General features: G+C 34.5%; 1 protein-coding gene across 1 annotated transcript in view; it reads right to left on the reverse strand.

Annotated features, from left to right (window-relative positions):
• The window catches only part of LOC104621236 (ERC protein 2), a gene marked incomplete at both ends in the record, with an annotated part of 64,506 nt that overhangs the window by 10,029 nt on the left and 31,652 nt on the right, over positions 1-22,825 (reverse strand). The window contains 3 exons of the mRNA XM_010287664.1: positions 10,302-10,495; positions 20,683-20,823; positions 21,380-21,520. Coding sequence (XP_010285966.1) covers positions 10,302-10,495; positions 20,683-20,823; positions 21,380-21,520 — 476 coding nt within the window. The remainder of the gene's footprint in view (positions 1-10,301; positions 10,496-20,682; positions 20,824-21,379; positions 21,521-22,825) is intronic.

Raw genomic sequence — 22,825 nt, forward strand, 5'->3', positions numbered from 1 at the left:
CTTCCCCAACACAGAACGGTGGTGTCAGGTCCAACCCAGTCCAAACGGGCTATTTTTCCTTCAGAGGTGCAGAGTGCTCTTCTCTTCATATCCAGTTTATGCCACATATCCATTAACTTCCACAGAATATTTACGCTCCAAATCAAAACACATACAAAACAGCACACCACTGAGAAATTACAAAATATCCTTCCTTATTTAAAGAATCCATTTCCAGTTGTCTCAGAAATCACTGTTTTAACCTCTACATGCCTTTAAGCAAACTGAAACAGCAAAGTATAGAACTGAACAGACGGGTTCAGGAGTGGGGTAAAAATGAACAATAACTCATTATCCTGCCCCAAGGACTCATTTGTACCTTTTTATTGTTTATTACTATATTGCATATTTTGTAATACATTACCATCTTTAAAAAAAAGAAAGCAGAATTGCAAGGAAATAAACTTTTAACTTTCATATTTTTTAAATAAAATGAAATGTAAATTTACAGAAACTCAAAACTGCACATGTAATCAGATAAATCTAAATAACCTCTTCTCAAATCTTCATCTCTTTCAAAATAGTTAAATGTTAAAATGTTCACAATGTTAAAATGTTGATTCTGTATATGTAGCAAACAGACTAAAACAGAAAGACATGACAACAATCTGCCTGTTATCCAATGTGACAACTATGTTTCTCACTCAGAATAACCAGTCTCTTAGAAGAGTAATGTATATCACAGATTCTCTCAGTTTTCATTAGTACACTATCTCAATTTCTCCAGGGAAATTATCTTCGAACAACATATCACTCTGCCCTTGGAACCATCAAACTGACGTTTGACAAAACTGTGGAAGGCTTGTAAGTTAAATTTAAAACTGCGTTAAACCTTGCCTTACACATCTCATTGAGCTCTAGCCTCCCACGGAAACAATTAGGAAGGCCAACATCAGAGGCTGGTGGGAAAATTTCTAGCACTGGTCATTATACATGGAAAAAATATCTATCTCCTCTTTATCTGCAGGCAGAGAAGTTCGGGGAGTATATAACCTGCTGTAACCTAAATTAAAAAAAAAAAAAATTTACTGTACTGATTCTTGCTCAGAATATTTTGTGTTCTATAGGTAGATGCACAGGAGGGCAGATATGCCAATGTATTTAGTTTTCTTGTTTGCCATCAGTATCAATAGCCCGTCATGTTATAAAACAGACGCAGCATTTTTCTAATCATTCTAACCCCATATAAATAAATACAGATGAATAAAATGAGAGCTAAGAACATACTGATTGGCAGAAATTAAATTAATAGATCTGTTTCTTAAATTTTTACCTTAATGGTGATTCAAGCTGCAAAAACTTAACACTTCACTGAAATCCCACAATAAACGCTAATGATACGCTACAACTTCTCTAGGACTCTAGGGATGAAAGTTGGCAGGATTATGAGGACAGTTTGCTTCAGCAAGGTCAGCTGTTTTTTTAGGTCAATAAAACATAACAGAAATTGCACCTCCAACTGCTGAGCAAATGTTTCTGCATGCCAATCATTGAATTCCAGTGAAATCAACCATAATGGCAACTGCATAGCATAATACCTTTCTTTAGGCGCTCTCTGGCTACAGAGATTTTCAATCAATGTTAAGTATGTTCTGATAGAAATGCCAGAGTGGTCACATTCACACAATAATTTCATCAGCCAACTCCAAAGTAAATGCATTTAATTAATTTCTGGAAAAATGAAAGACTCTGAAAATAAATTAAGTATTTTTATAATTCAGGAGTAATAGCTATCCATTCAAGCACATTACAATGTGTTTGTAGTAGATAGACAATAAAAACAGTCTTCATCCGATTCATTACTGCAATCAATAAGCCTCAAGTTTCAGAAACAAATTTTTCCAGATGGAAAGAAACTTGCGATTCTGGTGTGCATTACAGCACATCAGGAAAAAAAACCCTCTTGTCTTGTCAATCTTTTCATAATGAGCCATCTTTGGCTATACAGTTTGAAGGCATACACATCAGAAACTACTCTGACACGTCTGAACCATGAAATATGAACTGTGCTTGGTTTTGAGACTAAGATACCAAAACTCTCCCAACCTGGCAAGCTCTGCTTCTATATGAATAGAGAACGATGCTGTGCAAAAAGCATACTTTGACATAAAAACTCTGAAAACTTCAGATCTGAACAGATTATAAAGGCAGAGTGGATCTTTGCCATGATTCTAGTCAAATGTGCTGCACGGCAATCTGATAGCTGGAACCGTATCTGCAAATGCAAGTTTTTGGTACCTGAAATCCACCTGGGAAGTCTTTGCAGAATACACCCTCCTTCATACTCCAGTCTGCTTGAGCTACACTTCCTACACTGAGAGTGACTGAAAAGCAGGTCTGTTCCTGCCTAAAGCAAAGCTCCTTCAGTACAGGAAAAAAACCTTTCAAATGTCAATCACCAATTTCAGAAACTGAAAAATTAGTGATGAGCTTAAGAGTATAGAACTGTCTTAAGTACCTGCCACAGGAAAAAAAAAAAGCACCACACTGAAAGGAACGGGCAAAGGAAGAAGCAGAGAAGCAGATGGACCTGTATTCCAAACTGTATAAAGTTATTAGTTTTTAAAATACCAAAGTAGGTGTTTTAAGACTTCACTAATTTACACTTTAGAGTCATTCGTAAGCATGAGAAAGTAGGCTTTGAGGTTAATTTTTCTAAGAGAAAAAAAATGTTGACTAGATAATTTTTTACTTTCAACAAGCACCACGATACATGTAATAATATTTGATAAGATTACTCAAAAACAGTGCACAAGCACAAACACTAGCCAAACTAATCTGAAACCTGTAAGAAAGAAAAACACGCATCTGACTGGATGATACTATATACAAAAGCAGCATAAAAACCACACACATACATACACCTCCCCTGCAGCTAAAAGTTTCTGAACCAGAAGCCGAACCACTCCAACTCATCCTATTATGTTTTCAACAGGAGTAAAAGTGGTGATTGTAAAGTATTAAGACTAAGACTCTGATCTTAAGTATAAAACTCTCTGTATACTATTGTTGTTCAATCCATTACCTACTGAGTTGGGTTTTCTGCCAAAAAATTATTCCCAATGACGAAGTCCCTAAACAAAGATAACAAAAGTAAAACTGAAAGAAGAAAAAAAATCTTCACATAAAACAACATATGAATTGAATATGTTGTTATTTTTATTTCTTACATACTTTTGATAAAAGCATTCATTTACTGTAAAGTTTCTGATCTAGAAATGGAATGACCAAAAACTTCACAATAGGGACAAGCAGAATAAAAACAGAACCCAAAAAAAAAAAAAAAAAAAGAGACAAACAGAAAATATTAATATGGAATCAAAATGGCCAAATAAATGAAGCATCAATGAAAAACTTCATTGCAGAAGGAGCAATTAAATAGGAGAGCAGAAAATACTGACCTGGAAGTCAAGCTGGTTGGAGTAGGGATGAAAGCAGCAGTTTGGAGAAAAACAGATAGGGAGGAAGACAGCAAAAGAGAATAAAGGGAGGAACACATTAGTTCTTTTAAAATATAACAAGCAGATGTTATATCAGAAGATTTTATTCCAAAAAAGAAAGGGAAAGCGAGAAGTAAAATAAAATTTCTGCAGCAGTGTATTCTTTCTGTGCACTGAATAAAACAGAAATTCTAATGTAAAATGGCACCTTGTCATTTGTGGACTGTGGAAAACCTCCATAATTATAACCATCCAAATGCATACACACCTAATGGAACAAATAACTTAGGTGGATATTATTAGTGTTTGCTGCCACACAAACGTCTCATCATATACCACAAAGTCTTTTTTTTCCACCAACATAGTTTTGATGACCCACATTCATCAAGCCTTCCCAAGAAAGCCAAATCAGCTAAACAGTTTGGCAGCTTGTTCAAAGGTATCATTTAGAAGTTCACAAAGCACTGTATCTAATAATCAAAGACAGACATTTGCCCCCCCAGGAAATAGAGCCCCTTCTAATGCTGACAGCAATTCTTTTTCTTCAGTCTGAAGAATAAGGTTAATACTTCATCACTGAAAATACTCCGATGCTTGATAACTTATTTGTTAAAAAATACCTAACATGCCCTTTCAATTAAGCAAGACAAAAAAAATCCCTGCCTGACACCCAGCTAGATCAATCCTTAAAGCTGTCACTGCTACGCAGTTTTTCATTCACTTATGAAAGGGAAGTTTTTTAAAAGCCAAAAAAAAAATACTTCTTCTGAACACAGGTTTTTCCATATGCTGATGTTTTGTCATTTATGCAATGAATTGTCAGTGCTGTGTGGACTTATTTTCATCAGAATTCAAATCCAAATCAATTCAGAATGAATTAATTGTAGTCTGATCACCCCAAGATCTTAATCTATAGTGTTACTACTCAAAACTTACCACTGCATGAGAAGTGGATAACAAAAACCCCCAACCTGTACACTTAAAAGCAAACTGCTTTTGTCTCATAGCTAGCATAATATTTTTAAATGAACTTGCATATTGTTGTAAGCTTTGCTGAGGAGCTACACTCAATCAAGCAAATGACCAACCATCTAACATACCACTGGAGAAAAGCAAATCCAAGATTTTGCAATCTACACTATCTTCTCATCACTTCATCATGAAGCTACAGCATTTCACTCTTAAACCAGCTACAGTCTGATTAGGATTACAATATTTATCCTATCATAGACAGTTCTCTTAAAGGAGGTAGGTAACATGCTAGTCCTGCTCTATCTCTTACTATCAGCCTTTGCTCAAACTCGTTCTGTGTCCCTGGGGATGACTAAAGTTAAAAGACCACTGTGTGCTGAACAGTTTTGCTGCGTGGTAGGCAGTCTGGTCTCTCCAGTAAGGGCACTCAAAGCAACTGACAACACGGGGTTTTTAAATATAGCCCCACCTGAGAAAGTAATTATTAATCTAGTTCTTTTCCTCCAAATACACTACTTTCCTGCATGGAATTTGTTGTCCCGTTAAATGAGGTTCCAGAGAACAGCTGGAATGTTGTTTATAGTGTCAGGACCCATGAGCAAGAGCATCCTCTCTGCTCCTTTTTCATCCTCAGTTTCACACATGCTCATAGTGTACTTTTTTCTCCCAGTCGTTCTGATTTAATCCAAAAGGCACAATGCAAGCATGTGCATATGCGGATACCCGCATTTCTTGGATTCTGAGAGCACTTAGCTATAGTTCTCATCCCTAAGAAACCACTCAGTATAAGCAATGTGTTTGCATAGACATTTATAGAATGTTAAGTAAGGTAAAGTTAACACAGAAATGACGTCACACGAGTCGCTATCAGCATACTATTCTTGTAAAAGCACAAGACTGCGAGGAATAATCTGGTTCTGAGGACTGAACTTATGCACACGCTTGCAGGCAGCCACATGTCATAATCAGGTTCATAAATTTATCAAGCTGCATCTTAAAACCAGTTAGGTTTCTCCTTCCCGTTGTTTCTTCTAGCAATCTGTTCCAGAGCCTCCATTCCTCTGAGAATTAGAAAACTTTTTCTTCCTTTCTTTCTCTTTTCAGCCTAAATTTATTAATGGGTAATTTATATTCATTGTATTATGTGCCAACACTCTTTTACTTAAGTCACTCTTCCTTCACTGCAGTGCTTACCCCTTCACATATTTGTAGAGAACAAGCATCCCTACCGAGCCTTTGCTTTGCCGGAGAAACAAACCACCGTTGTTTAGACTCCTCCTGTGACATGAACACTCCATTCCCTTCATTATCCTACCAGCCTTCTCTGCACCCGTTTCCAGTTTTAATTCAACCTTCTCAAATATGACTGATGAGAAGTATACAGAGTGTTCCACACGGAACCATGCTAGCGCTTGATGACATTAATACCTTCCTATCCTTCCTGAAAACATTTATTCTGACATATCAGGATTCACACCTCATTATTTAGATGTCTGTTTCATTATTTAGATGGCTCATAATGACACTGCCATAAGCAAATTCATCCAGTCTTTCTCTTCCTAAACTGTATCAAGGATTATCCTTAGCTTACAGCAGGCAGTCTTACTGGCCCTAACTTCATAATCAGACATTTTGTACTATTGTATTTCACTTCATTCCATGATTCAAATTCCCTAGCATATTTCATAAATATCCTTCTCATTCTAACACCATTAACAACAAGGAGAAACAATATACTCCTTCCATCCTGACAGCTCCTTTTCAGCTGCAGTTACCTCCCTTTGGCTAGGCCCTTCACATTAAAATCTCAGCTGATCACCCAGTTTCATTTACATTATAAAAAACAAAACAAAAGACACCACCACACCACATCTCCTTCATCAAGTAAACCAAAGAAAAAAATTAAGCTAAGTTGGATTTAATTTTCATCTGTTCTGATTATAAACAGATAAATCATTATTTATATAATGATATTATTTATTTATTTTTATAATAATAAATAATAATAATAAATCATTATTTATATAAATCACCAGTTATCAAACAGCTTTAGTATAGGAGGGAGAATCGGTTCTCCTATGTAGTAATAAGTTATAAAAAACAAAATTAATATATATGGAGTAATTTAAGAAACAAACCAACGTGTTTGTATATATGAGGAATAGTATGAATCACGAATCTTAAGTGATGCAACTCACAAGTGTGATAGTTTCTGAGGCAGGAAAATCACATTAAAACCAAATGAATTACCATTCATATGAAGTCTTCTTCAGGATTATTAATAATGTTCATCAGCCAAATAGCACACACTTATAAATTTAATTACCGGTATCTTGAAGCAGGTATTGCTACCCTTGAGTATTTGACACTTTGTGTCAATACTTTCTGACAAATAGTAGAACATTAGTATTCACCACCTTGTTTTAATTCTTATTTGAATTTGTAAATGATAACTTTATTAGAAATGTTTTTACTTTTCAAACTGATTCATACAAGTACACCTCATTATGCTGACAAATTTATATGTGAATATAATGAATATTGTGAAAATACTATAGCTTGCAATACTCTATAACTCTCTCAGAAATTTATGTTTATAAATCTTGAGAATTTATGTCGTTGCAATTACCTTGCAACGCAAAGATGTTGGCATAGCAGTGAACACGGATGCCAACAAGGTATTAACCAACAAATACATTTCAAAAGAGCATTCATTTTCCTACAAAACCCCAGAGAAGTGCATGCATCTGAAGTTAGGGAAGATATTGAAGATATGCTATTTCTGAGCAGGAAAAAAACAACAAGGAGAAAAAGTAAGGAGAAAAAATAGCAACACAGAGCACGTTATATGAATTACAAAACAGCGGGACAAGAAGGAAAGACCATTTTCAAATATGCTTCTGTTAAAGTTGCAGTCATTTTCACAAAGCTTTATTCCCATAAAGTGGGTAAACTGAGCTTTGGCTCCTCCTCTTCCCTTCAATAATGAGCCAATCAAGTAGTCATTACAAGCAGAAAAAGTAGTAGCACTTCATAAAATGTTACAGCAATTTACACTCCACCTAACCCCCTAGAAAGGGGAATTTCAACATCAAAGTTCCCTCTCTAGGGACACCAACAGGTGGCACAGTTATATACAGATTTAGATCTTTAGGCCAATGTTTTTAGAAAATAAGGAAGAGGGAGAGTAAATAAATTAAATTTCACAGAAACCTAAGGCAAGCTTGATTAGTAAGAAGTGTTAGATACCCACTCGCTAAACATATTTCCCTATTACAGCTTTAGACTGCTGGCAGATTGCTAGCCTTACCGTACTACCCGATGAACTTGTGCCTGTGCTTATACTTATGCGTGGTGGAAAGTAGCCTTAAGACTCCATTACCAAGTAAAGGCAGTAACTTCTGTTGATTAAATCAATAACAGGTAATTTTTACTTTTTTTTTTTCCAGTTTACAGTAATTAACTTACGTATACTGTCTGTATAGGAATTTGGAATTAATCTTGAAAGCTGTTAAATCAAATGAGAAACTGCATTAAAGTTAATAGAATTCACAAACAAATCTTAAAGCATGGTCATTCCCAAAACCTGCAACATACTACCGTCCTTAGCTGGTCAGATATCTTATTGTGAGCATTACAGAAGGACTTAAAGGTTCCTAGGAAAGCTTAGCTACTCCATCACATTCAAAGTACAGTATATCCTGTTCAAAAAGTCTGTGCTTAGTCAGTGGTAGCAAATTACTTTCTGGAAAGTTATTTCAGGATCAACACTCAACATCAGGATCAACATCCTCATCAACATCAACAGATGGGAAATCAGTGTCCCAAAATTTCACTGATAAAAGTGCATTGAATGTTCAAATTAAAAAAAAAATTAATACAAATATGGAAAAATCTGTTCATTACATAACCCATTACAGGGTTCTCAGACAATAAGAGGTGGTATGCTGACAAGGCCACAGTAAAGTAATCTCTCTGCATCCCTTGGTTCCTTGTTTCTTTGTAACCATTGATTTGTAATCAATAATTCTCAATTTTATTCAAATAAATCTACTGATCTATATCAATTCTTTATCTCTTTTTAATATATTTAAATCAAATTAGCATCTACCAAAAATTTTAGATCACAAGCTTCACTACTTCAACATGTTCATCTTTTAATTTTAAATTGTAATTTTAATATTCAACAATTCAACACATACATGATTGCTACTTAATAAATCTCTTAAGAGTATCCTCTTGAACAAAAGTTTAGCATGCCTGCTATTGTGTCTAGTGTCACACAGTAATTCAGCAGGTTTTCTAGCCCACTGAGGATATCAGTTACTCTTTTTGTAAAAGCTATACAGTCAGTTTCTACCAGCGTGCTCACACCTGGAGTCACTATATTACAAGCCCCGGTCTGTAAATGTCCCTCACAGTACATGTGCCGATGGGGGGAACGGGCAGCACTTTCTTGACGACACAAATTCACTAATTGTGTTACCTGTTTCCAATATGTTGCTTTAGGGTCTTGGAGAGTTTAGGGAGATCTTGCAGTTATGGTGCACAAAGTGACCACTCCTCATAACTAGCTTCCTCTGGTATCTACTTTACACATTAAAATCAATGTCAACACTGGAGTATGCTAAGCTCCTTCTGATGCCATGAGAGAGGTAACCGCTAATTAAAGCTGTCCTCATGTAAACACTCAGCTCTATACCGAGTACAAATCTTCTTTTCTCACTTCAAATTTGAGGCCTTGGTTCTCATGACACTTTGATTGATAACTATATACCATTCATTATTATCATTATCAAACCTTTGCCAAATGTCTGCAGAGAAAGATAAATTTTGGCAACAGATAACTGTGAAGGTTGCTAATTCATCATCAGTAAAAGATGCTCTACACATCTTCATTTCCAAAGCGGCTGTTTTCCTCCCCCTAAGGTAACCGACATTTCTGACAGATCTTCCCCTCTTTCAAGGTAATTCTCCCCAGTGGGACAGAGCAATGCTCTATCTTGACTGGAACTATAGCAATAATCACAACAGTGAGATCCCTTAAACTTCTCTCTTGGAACCATGAAGCACTTTTCTTCTGACTGGACCACTAGGAAACAATTATATAAAATACTTGAAAACATTCCTTCTTTCATTTACCTAAGAGTGGCTAAGTATCAGGAAGGGAATAAAGAAATCAGATGCACATAAATTGCTTATCAATCAAATAAATTGCAGCAGACCGTAGCGGAGAAGGTTCCAAGAATCATTTAATCATGAAGGGTGTGAGACAAATGGATCCCAAAACTCTCCTGTCTCCACTAAGGAAAGACTGTACAACATCCCCAGAAATAAGACAAACACTGTTTGGTCAATGTCAGAAAATGTTCATCTGAAGAGGACAAAGACTACAGAACCACTAATAGTTACAACTATTATTAAATAGTCATGAGTAGTTAGAAATACTTACCAATACTTTTCAGGACCTCTGAGAACTAGTGATGCTGTTCACACTGCAGAAACATGTGTGAGGACAGTTTTGATTTACCAGTTACTAGAAAGACAGGGTTGCTCCCCAACCAGGTTTTCTGGGAGGATTGTTGTCACTGTAAATTGGATATGGCTTTTCCTATATGTGTGCGTTTCATGGAGACTATGAAAAAAGTGGCAAAGTTAAATTGTTCTAAAGTCAGCAGATGGGAGATGCAGTTCTCAGGTAGCCATTTTTTTCCATTTCTGATTCAATTTTAAAAGATGTAACAAATATTCTCTTAAAAAACATATTCTACTCTTAACTCCTCTGCTCTGCAATGAAGATAAAGAAAATAAAACTGCCACTTAATGTAAGACAAATAATGCAAGAATTACCTTTCCAACTCAGCAATTTTCTTATCTTTGTCATTCTTCTCATTTTCTACTTCCTTGAGTATTTCTAGAAGTCTGTCAACCTCAGCCTGAGCTTTGCCACATTCTTCTCTATAGTACGATGCCTCTTTGTCAAGCTGTTTCATTCTGTCTGCAAATTCTGGATTCATCCGTGCCTCCTCTTCAGCCTCATGAGCCTTCAGAATCAATATTTTAAAAAAATATAAGGACGACAATAATTTATATAGCTTTGAGACCTTTACTTCTTCAGCCTTGGAGTTCAAATTTTCATTAAAAAGGATTACGGGTATTTCTGTCTGATGACAATATTTTCTACAGAAGCATTATAAAAAGGAATGAAAATATCTTCATAGTCTAAAATTGCAGTCAAACACTATTATCCAAAAAGGAGAGGGGATTGATTAAGGTTTTTTACATATTTTAAGGATGTTAACCTTGTAATTAATTTAATTCACATTAAGCTTTTAAAGTGTTTCGAATATATAGGCAACTTTTTAAATAAAGTATATTCTCTCTCCCCATATATATATACACACACACTTTGTCTATGTATACGTATATACACACACAGATACATATATACATATTGTAATCTGTTTCAATGGAGATTTCGAACGCAGTTTGATACAAAGAATTTAAAAGGAAGAAATTGTTCTTACGCAATGCTATTTTTATAAGACAAACAAATAAAATTTAAAGTTGCTTTCAGCAGACATTTTACCCAATAATCCTTTTTCTCTTATCATTAATACTTAACCTGAAACATCAGAAGAACAAGCCCATTGGTGAAAATGGCACAAACCTGGCAAACACATGCATGGATGGGTGGCAGTTTCACAGACAAGAAAGAACGCCATGAATACAACAACAACAACAGTGCAAAGCCCAATCTTACTCCCATCAAACCTAATGGCAAAGAAAACAATTAACTTCTATGGGAGCATGATCTGGCATCAAGTGCTTTAAACTTTTGGCTGGAATAATCACAGACAGATGGAAACAACAATGCACTGCAATGCTTAGCCTACCCCTTGCTTCCCATTATTCCTAATTGGCATCTTGAAAGAGCAGGCAAGGAAAAAACAAGTAGTTTAAGGCAGTGCACATTAAACATAGAAAATTCAGATAACATTCTCTTAACATACAGGAATTTTACAGAAATTTGGGATATTTAGAACTGAAGGTGCTCCAACCACCTTATTACGCAGAGAAGACGTGGACTTATTTATCTTCTTAATTTCAAGGAATAGACAATGCAAGCAAGGAATGAAAGAAATGCAGATCAAAATGAAACATGCATGTTCTGGAAAGAATTAATATAAACTACAGATACTAGAAGGTTCATATTCTTTGCAATGGTTAAAATTTTTTGTATAAATAAAGAACAAGTCTGGGTTTAGTATAAATACAACAATTAAAAAATTGAAATTACTAGGGAAGAAACTTAGAGGGGTTGCATGTAACATATTATTTAAGCATGAGGATAATAAGAAACAAAGAGAGTAGAATTTAAATGTTATTCATCCTACTGTGAGAATTTTATTCAGAAGAAATATTTGGTTATCAAAATAAGCCAGGGGAATGACATGAGAAGCCTGCTAAATTTACTGGCCTTGCTCTTCAAATTCTCTATTTAGAATCATACTACATGCTCCAGCCCTGAATTCTGTGCAGATACAGGACTTTCCTAACACAGAGCTCATTTCAAGGTAACATCCAAAGAGTATCTTGATTTTACTGTTTGGGTGAGATGCTAGCAACAGATGATTCCTTTTCATCCTCATAAATATTCCTGCTTTAATAATAAACTTTGATTTATTTAATACTGGGTGTTAATTGTGTCAAGAAATTTACTTTCAGTTAGCTTTGTAATATTTTAAGTAAATGTAGACTCAGGGCCAATTATCTGAGAGACTGTGCACCAACTTCCAGCTGCAAAACACTTCAATTTTCCATCAGCTCTATTAAGAAATTGGACAATATTTTATCTCTCCAAAATGAACACTAAGTGTTCTTTTACAAAGAATAAAAATAATTCCACCTGCTGGTAAAGGTAAATTCACTCTAGAGAAAAAACAAACAAACAAACAAAAAACAGCTCCCACCTTTAAGATACTAAGAAACCTATGCAAAGAGCATGTTGTTCCCCAACGCTCTTCAGATTTCTTCTCCTCTCCTAAGTGTAAATCCAGAATTCCACAGTTCCCTTCTAGAGACTATCACTCTCTCATATTCCTGTCACCTTTCCTTCCCTTCTGTTTATTCTAGTGTATAATTCCCTTATTTATCAGCCATGCTTCTATCATTTCATCAACAGGCAAAACATCCACCTTCTTGCCCCTAAGTAGTTTTTTCTTCGCTTTAGCATACAAGAACTCTCAGCTTCAGCCCAAACTTTTTTCTCCCCTGTGCACCTCTACCCTAGCTTTAACCCAGGACAAGAAGCAGTGCAGAAGGAATAGAGAAGCCTGTCTTCTGTTTTCTTTTCATGGCCACACTGGACTTTCTATGATGAAAATACATAATTGGGCAAGAGCATGATAGGGTCACCAATGCAAAGATGCCACATGTTCAACTATCGTAAAACATTCCTGTTACACAGCAGCTCAGAAATGTACTGAAAAATTGTCTATTGCAAGGCTTATAATTAAAACATCACCTGAGTATTTATTCTTCCGTTTAGCCCTATAATCCTTGCTCAATAGCATGCTAAGGAAATTAATGTTCAGTTGCAAAAGTATTTTGAATTCCTGTCCTTTCTGTGGTACTCATGCCACTTCATAGTTGTGGGATGTGTTTTTGGAAAATTCTGTAGCACAAACTTGGGTATTTTATTTCCCTATGGTTCTCAACATGAAGCAGAAGCTTCATACGATATGATTAAATCCAATATGATTAAGTATCCAACCTACATAGGGTTTTGAGGTGCAGCACAGTTATCCATAATGACAGATATATATCAATATAAGCATTCAGTTCAAACACAAGTATAAGATTTTTTTTAATCTTTAAAACAAACAAACAAAAGATCCCAGTATTGCAAACCACCAAGTAAGTTGGTTGCCTCTACTTTTACAAGCGCTTCCTATAGAATATTTTTGGACTATTGACAGGAACCAGATTTCTACAAGGGCACTGCCTTAAAGAAGAAGGAAAGTTAGTTAAAAAGGGAGAGCAAGAACATAAAACATGTTTTAAAAAGAGCATTCTGCAGGTGGTACTCTAACTTGCAACAAGTCCCTTGAAGGGAATCCTCATGTTATAAACAAAGCTGCTGATACTACAAGAGAGCAAAATACAATCCACCTGACATCTCAAGGACAAAGGCATAGAATTACCTGTAAGTGCCCTATTATATTTTATGGCTTTGAAAGATGTGTTTGGATTTGAACTAGGCACTTTTTTTTTTTATTTGTTATATACAGATCGGGGGTGATTTGTTGACAGATGGAACTTGACTTTTGAGGTCAAACAGTAGGCCCAAAGGAGATGAAAGGCGGCTCAGCAGACATTGACCCTGCTCCCACCCAGACAGGGCAGATTTCTTTGGCTTTTTTGCAGGCTTGGATCACTTCTAACGAGAAGCTGCATGGTTATCACATGAATCGGAGTCTCTCTTCTATCCTTTTTTTTAATTTCTGTCCCCCCTTTTCCTCCCTAAGTTCTCTGTTTTCTTGGGAAGAATACATTTTCTGTTTTTATGGGGCTTTTATGGCTAAGAGTGACTGGTTCATGCATACCTTTCAGCAGCGAAGTAATTGCTCCCTTAATCTGTATCTGTAAATGATAATACTTGTGTGCGCAGATTAGGCTAGTTTCAAACTAGCACACTTGGTTTATGATGTTTTGTCTGTCAATCTCACAACTATGTTGTTTTATGTTATGTTTACAATTCAATAAAAATAGCATATCTGATATTTGCTTAATAAGTAATACAAAAATCTTTAGAAGTAAGGTAACATTTCCTTATGTAAACCACAAATTTCCTACAGAAACACCATAATAGTGTGGTACAGACATGCAACGTGAATTATTTAGTCTATTAAAATTTTATGGTACAATCATGCATGCATTATTCTGCATAACAGAAATGGATGGATAGATACAGTATTTCATTTTTAAAGCTTCAGACACAAACATACACAGAAATCAACCAAGTACTTTAAAAAAAAATAAAAGGAACAGCAGAATTTACATGCAACAAATTACTTTGTAAGATCCTTCAAATTTTATTACTTTCAATAATAAACTAAAAAAATTGCTGTCACCTTAATATTTTTGTAGTCTCCCTAAAATTCAAGGGTTTTTTATTTAACTTCAGGGACTGCTCTAAGCAATTTAGCGTGGAATCCGCGAGTACTTTAAATTTTAATCTGACGTTGCTCTGATGGAGCATTTGGAAAATTAAGTCTCTACTATTCAGAAAAAGGTTCACAAGAATGACAAACTAAGTATATCATTAAATTTTCGTTATAGGACAAAAACAATCATGTAACTTCTCATAATCAATTTTGCTCAAGAACTCATTTGGTATTTCAAAAAGTTCACCTTTCAAAATAAACATGAAGAAATGTGTGCCCAATTCTGTTCATATCTTATTCACATAGGTGAATACATTGTGATATCATTTAATATAGAGTATGCAGGATTTGTACCCCTTCCAAATCATCTCCACTTTGGTATGCAAACATGTATAAGAATAAAACACTTCTACCCATAGCTATGTTTTAGAAACATTAGGTTCAGCAATAAATGAAAGTCTTGGAGTTGTTACCTGTGTGACTTAGTAGAAAAAACACATTCCACCGCATAAAAAAACACTATGGTACTGCATGGGCTACAAGAGGTCTACTCAGATTGACTTATTTTTCTGACACATGTAAACAAAAGAGTACTAAAACTTCAGTATTTTAAGATTAGATTGCCATCTGTTTATTATTCTCGAACACACAAAAAAAAGGTAGGGAAACCTTAAATAAAGCATCGTAATGATTTGCAGTACAAAAAAAATGTTTCAGGTAACTGCTATTATGCTGTCTCATAGAACAAAGGTGAAATCTTGGCCTTTTGGAATTCAGAGAATATGTTGCCATTGACTTCAACCAAATCACGATTTCATTTCAAGACTTTAGGTGGTTTTGGGGGAGAAGAGGATCATTACTACTTACGTTGATAAAAGTAGACAGATATATATGTGTATATATATAAGGAGAAGAAAGAAAATGAGCAAGAAAAGTTTATTTGAGAAAAACTTGTCTCATGGATATACTACGATTGCTACCTGGTGTCAAAGGAAGAGGATCTTGCATACATTATTTCAGAACTGCTGACAGACTGTCCTTTTGAAAATTAAGCATGTAAAGGCAGAAAAAATAAAATGAAAGGACTGACTGACTTTGGAATACCACACACAAATAGACTAGGTAGTAACAAATGAATTCCATACAGCAGAATAACTAATATTGAAATAATGACTGGAAAGCATTTATGAAAATCAAGAGAAAAACTAACACAAAAAAGACTCCAGTCTGAAAAGACATGCACAGTAGGAGTGCAAATGATATGAATACAAAAATAACTACCACAAACGCGATTGAGTATGACACGTAAAAACGAGATTCATCATTCAAAGGGAAAAGTTCTTTGACCAGCAGCGTGCTGGATGGTAAAGGTGATGATATCGGGTCTTATGCTACTTACAATCAGTTTATGACTGGATTCTAAAAACTGTTAACGAATAACTTCATAAGTAAATATAGCACATTCTGTAGGACTCTCTTTTCCCATACATAGGTCATGACATATCCATTACATAGTTAGAAGCTACAAAACTTAGCAATAATAGACTCCAAAGCTGGTATCCTGGTCCACTGACATTAATGGCAAAATACCCATCCACTTCAGTGAAAGCAATACCTTCCCTCACGCATATTATCACATTGCTTAAGCTACAAAACCAATTCTTCTACATATACTATCCCACTTACATGGTAATTCCAATTACGATCACTATGTAAACTACAGCTTGTAAATTGCTATTACAGTTACATCATTTTTTCTGTCCTGTGGTGCTCACAGCACATTAAATGTAACAGTCTCAGCCAAAAAATTAAAACTGTTCTCTGCAGAGAGAATCTTTGTTAGAGCTCTTCCTTAACTTGAAAAATGTTGTGCAATTAAACCAGACATTGGCAAGCATAATAATGCTAAACAAGCCAAAGTCATATTGTTTGGCTTTTTCAAACACTGCCCTTTGCATGCATCATTTTATATTTCAGCACTTTCTTCAATTAAATATAGTGTTTGCATATTCTTTATATATATATACATGGTGAATGTACACAGTCTTTTATGAGTAAAACTGATCTGAACTATTTTAATTGTATGGACTTTTGACAATAGTATCAATCACTTCCTAGATATTATTATTCACGTGATCAGCTCAGTCACTTAAGATAAACTGAATAAATTACAAGTTATTTAAGTTTGAAGGATCAAATAAAGTACTGCAGAAGGAGGAAATAAAAAGCAAAGCAAAGCAAAAAAAAAAAAAAACCAAAAACAAACCAACCAAAAAACCCAACAACAAAACCCCCAAATCATCTGCATGCTTTTTCTAATGGAGAAGTTGAGGACCTAAAGGCTAGGACATTTGTTTTCTCAGAAATACTGTATGTACCTATTTAATACATTTCATATTATCAAAATGGCCTTGAAGTCCACAAAGTTCATTTATTTGGATGTAATGAATATAGCATAGTGCATCAGAGGTATTCTGCAAAGCTCCACGGAGGAAGAGCACAACACAGTAAGGTAATGGATCCTCATGCTTTCATATGTTACAGCGGGCATTTTAAAAAAGAACTTACTGGATTGTACATCTGATTGAACAACTGTTCAGCTTGCTACATTGCAAAGTTGGAAGGGAGTGAAGCACAGACAGGGAAAGAAGGAAAGATCCAGGAAAACAGCATTAGCTCAACAAAACCAGTGCATTTGCACAGAAGAACTTGACATAAGAAAGTAGAAATTTAAGATTCTAAACATTCCTCGGTGAAAATGAGAGGCACTGGGGAAACACAAATGTTGACTTTGGCTCCTAGAAAAGAATAGCTGGAGTAAGAAATTTAAGGTTTGTGTTACTTTCCCTTTCTCAAGTTAAATAACCCATGAAATAAAGAAAGGTGTCCACTTTTGATGATGCATTAAGTGCTGGTCTCAAGCAATGAATCACAAGAAGTGTTTTTGGCTGAGGCTGCAATTTATCACCAGACCTTCAAAGTTGGTAATAATAAAAGATTAATTAAATTGTATCATCAAATTTATTACTTTCCTTTTGTTTAACACAAGACTGAATTTTCTATGCAGAATGACTTTCGAACAGTACAGCTTGGCAAAAAGTACTTTAGCAACTGCAAATATGTCAGTAAGCAAGTAAATTTAAGATAATGAAAAACAACAGGAGGAAATTCTAGAGTGGATAATAGGATTATATATATACACACACACATATATATATATACTAAAAAAACTCTTAGCTACCTATTATGTAATTCCTGCTGTTCTTTCACTAGTAGCAATACAAAGTAAGGCAACAAAAAGCCTGTGGAATTTTGGCAAAAAAAGCATTGAACATTTTTCTGGGTTTTATGATTTTTTAAAAATTTTATGAATGTCAATCCATAATCTTTGTCACAAAGTTTAATAAGCAAGTCTATGCTTTTAAACATTATTTTGTGTCCCAAAATATAGCATGGTCACATGAATACATACTCTTTATGAATATCCTATTTATAACATTTTGAAATGTGTCTACTCTATAAAATTAAAACAGCGGTTTAGAATCAGAAAATGTTTTCTCCTGCTGAAAAAAAAATGCAAACAATCCAGTTAACTAATACTGAAAATTATTTGGATCTAATCACACCCAATCAAAAAGATCTTTATTATCAATAAATCATTTTCTCTCCAAAAACAGGAAAGAGAAGAAACAAAGGAAGAAAAACTTTAAAAATAATTAAAAAAACAAAAATTACAGACTTTGTTTGGACTTGTCCCTGTACATGTTTTCTTTCAGGCACAGTACTTACTAACGTTAGTGCTCATGGAAAACTAACTTCTAGCAAATGTGCAGAAAATACTATCTTCATTTTTATTAGTGTAATTTGTTATAACATATAAATCAACATTAAATTATGATGATTGTACAATATCACAATGAAAAGTGCCTTTTCTATGATACTTTTAGAGAGGAGTAATGTGTGAACTGCATTCCACTTTCTCAAAATAACAGACAGCCCTTTGGAGTAACTTTTGAAAAACAGATATAAACTGTGCCCATTCCTTCTAGCTTCCGTGGTGGTTAATGCTCATACACAAGCACACTTATGGGACACGCAGGTTAATTTACTCTGAACTATGTTGATGTTCCCTCCTACTCTCACTCAGACATATGCAAGAATAATTCAGATTTCTGCTTCAGTTAGTTTCCTAAGGAGTGAATACATGGTGAAGGTAGATTTCTGGGGACCAATTACTTTTAACACAGGATATTTACAGGTTTGAACATAAAGTATTTTATTAGAGAAAATGTGAATTGAAAATTACTGTTTGGAGTCTACTATCATTAACAGTCACTGTTTCTGTTCAACTAAACATGCCCACAAAGAAGGTTGTAACTACATTTTATTGTGGAAATACCTGGTCTCCTACAAATGTTGGGTGAATTTCCATTGGGGCTTTATGCTGCATTTATGATATAATAAAACGATTATGTTTTCAACTTCCATTTAATAATCCTTTGTATTTATACAGAGGGAACATACTCTCTTTTTATATGAAAGACGTCCCAGACACTCTCTGACTTTTATAAGTGCTTATTTTTCCATGACCGTATGATATGTTTATACGTACAGTCATAAAAGGCTGACTTAAGATCTTTCAAGAGGATTTTGATTTTTAAATGATCTGTGCTTTTAGGGATTTTTAACTATTTTTTTAAATTAAGAAAATAAGATCTTTCAGATTGTAATGACGTATATTTTGTAGTGAAGTGCAAAGTAAACAAACACATTTTCTAACAAAACAAAACAAAAAAAAACCCAAAACAAAACAAAAAAAAAAAGGCCTTCCAGAGAAATAGTTTCTTCGGATATTTTACTTCTGACATCGATAGCATTTATAAGCTATCAAACAACTGAAGTAATTGTGTTTCATTAAAAGCTTTTGTATATGTTTATTAAAAAAAAAATTCCCTTCCTCCCTCTCCACAACTAAACATGTAACACGGGCATTTAATTGCACATATTTGTTCTGAATTAAAAAATAATACCAGTACAAGGTTTACACTCTGGTATCCTTTACACTTTGCAATACTTTCTTCACAGGTAAGGCTACTGAAACACTGCTTACACACAGAGCAGGGTACTACTCAACCTGGGTAAAAAGAGTGTCAGAATATTAGCCTAACAGTGGTAACATTCATAGAACAAATAAATATTCTTTTCTAGAAAATGAAACATTAGATATAAATATAAAACATTAATGACATACATTTAGTCATGAATTGCAGAAGGCAAACATATTACCTAAACCCACCAAATATGTCATGAGATTGGTGTTCAAACAATGAGAGCAGACATTACCAAATGACACAGAAAAAGGTCAAAGAAACAATGTATGGTAAAGAAAGCATCTACAAACTTGCAAATCATTTACGCAAAAACTATTTTAATGCATCAATTTAAATAAAGCCATGTTATAAAAATATAGGATTTGTGTGTTTCCCTTTAAATGCTTGCTTCCACTACTTGCTGAACAGAAATACTGAATTGCTAACTGAGATAAACTATGCATTATTTTGCTTAATTATCGCAAACGTGTTCACCAAAGGCCCCAAAAATGCCAAAATAAAACCTAGCTAGTTTCCATTTTGGAAGCAGTTTTTATTTTTTTTTATATAGGAAGTACAGCATTTCTTGGATGAGCCTTTACATTTTCCCATGCTACAAACATTTCAGTCTACTTCTAATAGTCGTATAAATTCATATACATACAAATTGCTCATTTGATAATTTCTCTCTGCCCTTCTACTTTCCCTCTCAGTTCATCTATTTGTAGCAGCTTCTCAGAATTCCCTCATATAGGTATTCAAGATAATTTCTGAGGCTCACTAGTGGCTTTGGTACAAGCTTCTTAAGAAAAAGTTAGCAGCATTTGATGCAAGCATCAGCGAACAGCATAAGATGGGCAGATTTTAGATTTAGTCCAGAAGAGTAAATAAGCTCATCTTTTCAAAATGAGGGCGAGAGATGTTGGGTTTTGTTTTTCTGATTGTTGTTGTTTGTTTTAAGATGGAACTTACCTTTTTCAACTGTGCTTCCAACTTACTACACTCTTCTTTCTTTTGTTCTATGGCTATTTCTAAAGACTTAAGTTTGGAGTCTCTTTTCAGCCCTGCTGATGCCAATGAAGATGCATGTTCTTTGAGATCGATTAAACTAGACTGAAAAATGACCAAGAGTAAAAAGTTAATTCCTAGTCATCAGGTCACTAACTTATTGCCAACTTAGTAATCACTTGGATCCTGTTCCCCCTCCCCTTCCCCAAAAAGAGTTGACACAAAGATAAGCATTGATAGCAAAAGACACCATTTTGAGAATATAACCAACTGGAACCACAGGAGCTGGCATGCAGTGAAACATAGAAACATTCATAATACAGACAAGTTGACATTATATTCTAGAGGCGCAATTACTTTGAAGTCTATTGCTCTAACTGACAAATGAGAACAGGAGCAACAATGGAATATTTGAGCCTACTGGAGTCTTATGTAAAGGCAAAAATAGAGATAATGACACACAACTATGCAAAAACTGAAGCAATGCTTTATGTACAGAAGTGAGAACTATGAAGAATGCTTAAGAAAATAGCAGTTAAGAAGCTGACCACTGAAGTGGCAGAATTTCAGTACTTAAAATGATCCAAGAGTAATCCTAATGCACTTTCTTTCATCATAATCACATAGATAGAAGAACATAGATTTTACTGAAAAGACTGACCTCTTTCTCTGTCAGTTCAGCTTGTAAAGCATTAACTTTCTCCTTCAGGTCTTTGTTTTCTTTTTTATAAGATTCAATTTCTTCAAGTCTTTCTCTGTCATCTCGCTCCCTTTGCTCCTTCAAGCGTTCTATAATTCTTTCCTAACAAGGGAAAGTATTGCAAAATGGAAAAGTTGGGAAGCATTTTAAGAAAAGACAAAATAAAATTTATTTACATTAAGTAGCATTTAGAAAAAAATCAGCCTTCAGAAGCAGAGGATGATTGAGATAATGGTATCAAAGTCAATACCAGATCACCCCTGATTTCAAAAGCATCAAATCAACGTTTTAAATACTTGATAACAGCAACATAGTACAGAAAATTCATTAAATATTTATACTGATATGAATATGTTTAGTCTTGTGATAGATATGGAAAGTTATTCATCTCAATAATATATTTCCTGTATTCCTAAGTGACTGAAGTCTTGAATGAAAGATCAAAACAGAGAGGCCGTGACTGGTTTACTCTGAATTTGCTTATCTTTTTTGAATGCTAGTAGCCTCTATAGTGGTTGCAAAAAGTCTTCAAGGTTCCAAATCTAATTAGAAATCCATCGCTTGCTAACTATCAGTAGCTTAGAGTTTATATGTATTGTGAGAGGGGAAAAAAAAAAGTTGTCCAAGACACAGAAAAAGTACCCCGATACAACTTATGATATCCAAAGGAAGATTTTTCTCCATCTAATTCACAGTAACCTTACACACATTTAAACTCAACCACATTTTTAAATGTTTTGCTGACTTCCAGTTACTATTATAAAGATTGTGGAAAATCATGAGTCAAAGACTGGGTGATGAATTCAAAGGGTGAAATATAAAAAGCAGATGCGGTAGTATAGTTTTGTTAAGGGATATGAAAGGGATGTGGGATGCTAAATAACTTCACGTTTATTCCTAGTAATGAATAATATAAATTCTTAATTCCTTGAAGATTAACATTAAAATGCCAACCTCCAATAAGTGGAATCGTTTAATAACCTATTAATGACCATTCAGAATCCACTCAATTATATTCAGGCTTAATTTTATACCAATTCCTCCTTAAAGATTTATTTACCCAAATTATTTTTTTCTTCTATAACAAATTAAACATAACACTATTTTACCTTCTCATTGAACAGTATAATTTTTTTCTCAGTCAATCATAAAAGAAGACTAATTTATCTGTCACTTGCATAAGGCTAAATGTCAAAAACATGTTAAAAAGGCCCTAATATACCATGTTTTACCTGATTAACGGCTAACTTGCAGAAATCCCAACAATGTGTTCTTGTTCCAGTCTTATTTGCATTGGCGAGCTTTCCTTACGCACTAATCGAGGACCTCACAGGTCTAATCTATTTGCACTTTATCACAGAAGCAGGAACTGAATTGCCACAGCATATAGCTCTATTATCAGACATA

The sequence above is a fragment of the Phaethon lepturus genome, unplaced genomic scaffold (assembly GCF_000687285.1).
Source record: "Phaethon lepturus isolate BGI_N335 unplaced genomic scaffold, ASM68728v1 scaffold11035, whole genome shotgun sequence".
NCBI lineage: Eukaryota > Metazoa > Chordata > Aves > Phaethontiformes > Phaethontidae > Phaethon > Phaethon lepturus.